The sequence below is a fragment of the Gigantopelta aegis genome, chromosome 6 (genome assembly GCF_016097555.1).
Source record: "Gigantopelta aegis isolate Gae_Host chromosome 6, Gae_host_genome, whole genome shotgun sequence".
Taxonomy (NCBI): domain Eukaryota; kingdom Metazoa; phylum Mollusca; class Gastropoda; order Neomphalida; family Peltospiridae; genus Gigantopelta; species Gigantopelta aegis.
This window is the reverse complement of record NC_054704.1, coordinates 52,455,487-52,463,104: the sequence shown is the minus strand read 5'-3', so window position 1 is coordinate 52,463,104 and position 7,618 is coordinate 52,455,487. Positions and strand designations below refer to the sequence as shown.

General features: G+C 41.3%; 1 protein-coding gene across 1 annotated transcript; it reads right to left on the bottom strand.

Moving 5' to 3' along the window:
• Positions 1–1,744: 1,744 nt before the first annotated feature.
• On the bottom strand, positions 1,745–7,025 carry LOC121374607 (hornerin-like). The gene is made up of 2 exons (XM_041501712.1): positions 7,020–7,025; positions 1,745–4,300 (listed from the first exon to the last, which is right to left on the bottom strand). Exons 1-2 carry the CDS (start codon positions 7,023–7,025, stop codon positions 1,745–1,747), a joined length of 2,562 nt encoding a protein of 853 aa, XP_041357646.1.
• Between the last annotated feature and the right edge of the window lie 593 nt (positions 7,026–7,618).

Genomic DNA, 7,618 nt, shown 5'->3' with positions numbered 1-7,618 from the left:
AATTCCCACACCTGGTAACTTGAAGACACCCACACCCAGCATACAGGATTTCCTCCCAACACTAATGTTCAGGACATTAAGTCATTACTTCATACAGGTACAGTCATGTTTGTGTTTCCTTCCTCAGACAGTGTATTTTTTAATACTGATATTTCTTTGATGTGCCTGTTAAGGTCTTCATAATCTAGGGGTCAATCATGTGCATGTGTTTTAATGGAATTCTTTAAAGGGGTAGAGGTACTCTGACTATCTTTGTTGTCTCTATATATATACCTGAGTACACACACCCAACTGAAAGTAAATATCTTCAGGAGTTTTATTTTAAAACATTTTGTTGTTTAATATGACATATTGCATTTGTACAAAACTATATGCAATATATATGTTTTTTGAGGTGTACATTATATTAGGTTGCACTGTAGAAACAACAGTATCAGTGAGGTTGTCAGTTTATGTCAGAATACACCAGATCCTGTTTGTCATAAAGACACATAGCTGGACACTTTTTGAAAAATGTATGTTATCAGTATAGGTAGTACTAGACCAAATAACTTCCGGCTGGGTCAAAGTTGGAGGTGCACCGAACTTTTGATAGAGAAGTGAACACCACAAGTCCTGTGATTGGTTATAAATGTGAGTGTGTTGGTTGTAAAAAATAATAGTTTTATCTGGGTTAAAAAAAAATGCAATTTTATTTCATCTAGTACCAATGTGTCAAGTAGCCTTGTGCTTGAAACATGTATGGGGTACCTGTCAAAAAAAGTACTCGAATTTTGTGCGGAACTAGGGTAGTCATAGACGCTACCCGTTATCTCAGAAACGAGCAGCTTGACCCCCATTTTTTTCTGATTCACTTTAAGTGTGAGGGGTGGTAGTATTTATATCCGTGGCGTTTATGTCGGTTGATACGTTGCAGGTAGGAGTTTTAGCCACATATGTTACTATTGTCGTCTATGGGATTTGATTTGGTAGTATACACCCTTTAAGCGCAGGAATTTCTTTTCTTTATGTATAAGCGCCACGACTGGTATATCAAAGGCCGTGGTATGCGATATCCTATCTATGGGATGGTACATATAAAAGATCCCTTGCTAGTAATGAAAACATGTAGTGGGTTTTCTCTCTAAGACTATATGTCAAAATTATCAAATGTTTGACATCCAATAGCCGACGATTAATAAATCAATGTGCTCTAGTGGTGTCGTTAAACAAAAAAAATTGTTTGTGAGAAATATTATTCACACAAGAGTTTGTAACCAAACTTCCACTAAAATAACATACAAAATCGAAATATGTTTCTACTTTTATTATTGACATAATAGTACATAAAAATACAAAATGTCCATATTTTTGCTCTCATAACTTAGTGTTTGAAACCAAACTGCACACCAGTATTTTTTAGTGTTTTTCTTGCAACTTGCAGTTTTCATTTTTAATAAAATGTCAGACGTTTGGCTACATAAAAGAACAAATAAAGATTTTTTTAGTAAGAGCACACAATATGTCTAACATTAAATTGTACATACTCAGAAATGTATTGCGTTTTTTTTCTTTTTAAAACAGGTTAGATTTAATATTTTTTTATTAGTTGTACCAATAGTAGTATTTAAAGATAAATTCAATACATTTTTTTTTTAAATAAAGATTTTCAAATAACACTTATCTTACAATACATATAATACTACGTTATACTCTAATGAAAGGCAGGAAGGCCAATATAATAACAGAATCAACATGAGTGTCTTCAATACAAATTGGCGCCATGGATTCCATGCAGACCGAATCCACGTCTTGCCCCAGCGTATCCTCTGTATCCATATCCACGTGGGTAGGAAACTCCGTGGTTAAGTCCAGCGTATCCAAGACCATGCCCAGCACCTACGAGTCCAACACCATGTCCGACCCCGCCGAATCCAAGACCACGTCCAGCACCAACGACTCCATGACCAAGTCCAGCAAATCCAAGACCGTGTCTGGCTCCAACAAGTCCAACTCCGTGTCCAAGTCCGTGTCCAAGACGACCGTATCCAAGACCGTGTCCTGCAACACTATGTCCAACTCCAGCATATCCAAGACCACGTCCTGCTCCAACCAGTCCAACGCCATGACCAACACCGCCGTATCCAAGACCGTGACCAGCACCAACCAGTCCAAGGCCATGGCCAGCTAATCCGACACCGTGTCCGATACCTACGGCTCCGCGACGAAGCCCAGCATACCCAACACCATGTCCAGCACCAATAATTCCAACACGGCCGTATCCAAGACCATGTCCAGCCCCGACGAGTCCAACCCCGTGTCCGACACCGCCGAATCCAAGACCGTGACGAGCCCCAACGACTCCATGACCAGCAAATCCAAGACCGTGTCTGGCGATTCCGTGTCCAACACCAGCAAATCCAACACCGTGTCCGACACCAGCAAATCCAACACCATGTCCGGCGATTCCGTGTCCGAGACCATTGAGTCCAAAACCATGTCCAACTCCAAGACCTAGGCCAAGTCCGTGTCCAGCCTGTCTGTGAGCGCTAGCGTGGTGGATTCCCTGGGCTGCAGCTCCATTGAAGGCGTGGGCGTCTTTGCCGTAATGGTGATCAGCATAATCGTTGAGTCCGTGGTTTGCGGCGGCATTCTTGTATCCAGAGGCGTGATATTTGGCATTGGCGCCGTTGTGGTTGTAATGCTTGGCGGCAGCGTTGTTATTGTTGTGGTAGTAGTTCTGTTTGGCGGCAGATCCGGCCTGAGCCTGTTGGTGGTTGTTGTGCTTGTAAGCCTGCTGGGCGTGATTCTGAGCAGATTTGTCGCTGCGGTGGGCCTGAGCGTTGTGCTTGTTCTGGTAGTAGTTATTATGAGACTTCTTGGCAGCTCCATTCTGATGGTGAGCGTTGCTTCCGAAATGATCATTGTACTTGTTCTTGTTGTAGTGGAGATTTTCGTAATTGCTGCCTCCGGCGTTGCTGGAGTGGTGGAACTTCTTGTAGACTTTGTGGTTGCTGGCCTTATCGTGATAAACGCGTTTCAGGTTGTTGGAATTGTGTCCGTCTTTATACAGATCGTGGTTACCGGCGGCGTCAGCATATGCTGAAGCTGCGTCGGCGGCTTTACGTCCATATCCATGGTGATTAGCAGCAGCTGCTGCGGCTCCATGATGGAAAGCGTTGTTGTGGGCAGCACCGGCATTGGCTTTGTAGTACTTGTCATCGTGGCCGTTGTTGTATTTACCCTCGTGGAAAGCAGCGCTGAGTTTGTCGTTAAGATGAGAATTGCTCTTAAGTCCGTAGCGTCCAGCTCTGTGTGCATCATGTTGGGCACCAGTTGCGTACTGAGATCCAGACTTTCCGTATCCATAAGCAGCTCCCTTTCCTCCATATCCGTATCCCTTTCCATAGGGTCTGTAGCCAGCATTGTGGGCGGCGCCGTGGGCGGTTGACTTGTGGCTGAGAGCAGCATCATGGGCGGCGAAATCGTCGTATTTGTTGGCCTGGGCAGCGTGAGCCTGATCGTGGTACTTGCTGCTTCCAGCGTTGTGTCCGTACTTGGCATCGTAAGCGTGGCTTCCTGCTCCAGCATGGGCACGGTGAGCAGCGTTGGTGCCATATTTACCGTCGTTGTAGTGATTCTGGGCAGCAGCATTTCCGTATTTGCTTCCCTTGTGGGCATAGGCCTTGTTGCTGTTGTGTCTGTGGTGAGCGTGGTCGCCGTATTTAGCGTTAGCTGCGTCGTGGTGATCTCTGTAGTCGTCCAAGCTGTGGTGATCATTGTGCTCGTTGATGAGGTAATCGCCGTCGTCGTTGGCATGGTTGTTGTATTTCTTGTTGAAACCATAGTTGACGTTGTCGTTGTAGACTGCACCCTTCCTGTAGTAGTTACCGTTGTTGTAGTGTGACTTGGCAGCAGATTTGGCAGCGGCATCTTTGCGGCCGTAAGCGGCTTGGGCACCGTTGTGGTAACCAGCGTAATTGTTGTGTGCGGCGGCGTTGCTGCCGTAGTTGTTGGCAGCTGCAGCGTGGTGGCCGTGGTGGTTAGCGGCGGCGCCGTCCTTGGAGTGAGCTCCATGCGCTACAGATGAATACTGCCCTTGTCTGTCGGCGTAGTGGCCGCCGTCGGTGTGGTATCCGTTTCCATGTGCATTATGAGCTCCGAAAAGACGACGTCCACTGTCCTGGCCGTACTTGTTCTGTCCGTGGTTATTGTGGCCATAGGCAGCCCCGGCGTTTCCATACCCATCACCAACGTGACCAGTTAGAAAGCTGCTGGCAGCATAGGCGACACAACCGAAAACGACAATGGCGAAAAGACCCTGAAAAACACAAAAGAGAAACAAAGTACAAAATGTGAAGTCGACAAAACGGGTAGTGTAAGATTTAAGTTGTGTTGTCTCAAAACTATAGATATTAACGACATAATGACTGTGATGGACAGTTTAAATATCAAAACTATGTTTAATATTTGATTTCATTTCAACTCATTTTCGTGCTTAAATCCAATTAACGTTCAAGCACGCTGTCCTGGGCACATACCTCAGCTATCGGGACTATCTGTGCCGGACAGTGGTTTAGTTGTTAGTGCTTAGTAAGAGAAAAGAGGGTCTAGTGGTCTTACACGTACCCATTCAGTCGTTAAAACTAGCTCTGGGTGGGAGCCGGTACCGGGCTGCGAACCCAGTACCTACCAGTCGTATGTCCGATGGCTTAAACACGTGTATTATTACATGTATATGAATTAAGCAAATATTTAGACGACTCTGATGAAATATAAAGTATAAAATATAAATATTATAAAATTATTATTATTATAGTGTGTGTTTTTTGTTGCTATAAAACATTGATACCCTATACATATGCAAAATAAGATCACCCATGTCTAATGAGAGAAAAAAAGAAGATATAAAAATACTAGAAAGGCTAAGCGTGAAAAACATTAGTATGAACAAATTATCCACATACATGTACTAGGTTTGTTAAATTTGCAATTTTATAACAATTAAAACCTAAATGATAAAGCTTGGTTTATTTTGAAACAAAAAGGAAAACGGCATTTTGGATTCCTTTTCAATATAAACAACGGATTTATAGCATCAGCTCTTCATTGACTTTTGAAATAGCGATGATGTAAGGCTTTTGTAAACAGTTAAAAGTTTCCTTCACATATAACAGATTTTAATTGAATGGAAAATTTTCACTCATACTGAGAACCCAGATATGCAGCAAACGTTCTAAAGCGTGACTAGCAAACGTAAAGCTGATAAGAAATGAATGCTGAACTACAACTCAGAGCATTGTTTAACCATCTAATTTGATGGCCTAACCTAAATGACAAGAACAAGAAGGAAGGAAGGAAATGGTTTATTTAACGGCGCACTCAACACATTTTATTTGTGGCTATATGGCGTCGGACATATGGTTAAGGGTCACACAGATATTGAGGGAGAAAACCCGCTGTCGACACTTCATGGGCTACTCTTTTCGATTAGCAACAAGGGTATTTTATATGCACCATCTCATAGACAGGATAACACATACCACAGCCTTTGATGTGCTAGTCGTGTTGTACTGGCTGGAGCGAGAAATAGTCCACTTAGCCCACTGATCGATTCCACACCGACCGCGCAACAAGCGAGCGCTTTACCATTGGGCCTACATCTCGTCCCCGGCAAGAAAAAGTGACAAAACGATTTTAAAAGTTAGATTTTTTATTTTCTGTCACTAGTTTTTATTGTGAATATAATATGATTTGGATTACAGAAACCAAAGGATATTAGTGATATTTACATTTTTAGTGGGTTCCTCAAACAGAGCAAACTTCGACTTCAACAAAGTAATTAGAAGTATTTTTGTTTTAATATTCACTCAATAATTGAACTACTGCCTGCATTAAGATTTAAATAAGTTTATCATACATACAGGATTAAGAGAATAAAAGTAACAACCTCTTTTCGCCACATAAGTTATTCTCAACAATTAGCTGCAAGAGATGGTGTTTTATGTGTTTATGGTATGCAAGTCGTGGATAATTATTTGGAACAGCACAAAACCAACGGATCCACCGAGTAGGTGGATTCTAAAACTGGCGGCACTATGTGTGATAGCTTTACAACTGAACTAAATGACGAGAAAAGAATCGACAAACGTTAAAAAGTGTGTCTTGTTTAAAGACACCGCGAGAGCACATTGATTTATTAATCATCGGCTGTTAGATGTCAAACACTTAACAGTTTTGGCATATAGTCTTGGAGAAAATCCGATACATTTTTCCTTTAGCAGCTAGACATCTTTTATATGCATTTTCTCACAGACAGAACAGCACATACCACGGTATTTAATATTTAAATCGCGGGAGTTTTGTTGAGATGGAGAAAAAAAAAATCAGATGATGTGTCCACAGATGGGGTTCGATCTTACACTCAAAACAATCCAGGTGAGCGCTCTACTGGCTGAGATAGATCCCACCCGAGCAACATTATAATTTGTATTCAGTTTTATACAAAGAAAAAACAATTAGTTTAACAACACTACATAACATAAAATAAAGTTATTTGGTTCCTATGGCTATTTCGAAACTTGGCTGAAAAGGAAAAGAAACTCGCTGATGTTAATGCAGATTACTCCTGCGCCTAAAAGCAACAATAACTCTTCTATGTGCACGTTCCCCATTGGCAGAACTGTACCATGGCCTTTGAACTGTGTAGCACTGTTTGGGGCGAGTAAACCTCCAAGTCCATTGGGCGCGATCGATCCTATGACCCTTCGTACAAGCTTTCTAGCACTGAGCTACACTCCCTCACACCGTTTTGTAATACTACTACTAATAATAATAATATCTGCTATGAGAGGGTAGATGATAAGACTCAAGATGACTGTCCATAATATAAAAATAGCATACTCTGTCCGCCCAAAAGACACATCCAGGAAAGTTAATTCACAAGATACAAAGACAAATTGCATTTCATTTCAAAAGAGCAATTCTGAATTTTTGACTGAAGTTTAGTTTTCTCCGAAATTTCTTACAGTAAAGCTTACCTTCATTTTGAGATGCTCACAAGAAACTGCTGGTCTGCTGAACTACTCAGAGGCAGACGACACAATAAACAGACGGCGATTAGCACCTTATAAAGAAAAGAAACGTTCATAAACTTTTCACCCTTCTAATGAGATGCGATACCTGGACACCCTAAAACGCATAATTAGCTATGTTTATTTGATTTATGGGATTAACCGGACGCTCTTTATGGGGAAAGTTCGTATGTATTTAAATATCTGAAATAATTTGAATGTATTTAAATTCCCGGGCAATTTTTAAGATACTGGTATATATTTGTGCTGATTCAGATCTTTTCGAATTGTGGTCAGACATTGTCTCGAAGATATATATAAAACAATAGATAACAGAAAAACACTTGCAGATACGGGGACGAATATAACAGGTCATTGCAACACTAGTATTTACTGGTTGCGTATATATTACTTGTCTCCATCAGATATGTGATTTTTGTTAAGCTAGCAACATCAAAGGTAAGCTAGACAAATATTTGTGTTTACGACTGTTAGTTTAGACACTACCAGCGATTTCTTCATTAATATGTTTAATTTTTTTCTTTGTAAAACATAATAATAATTTA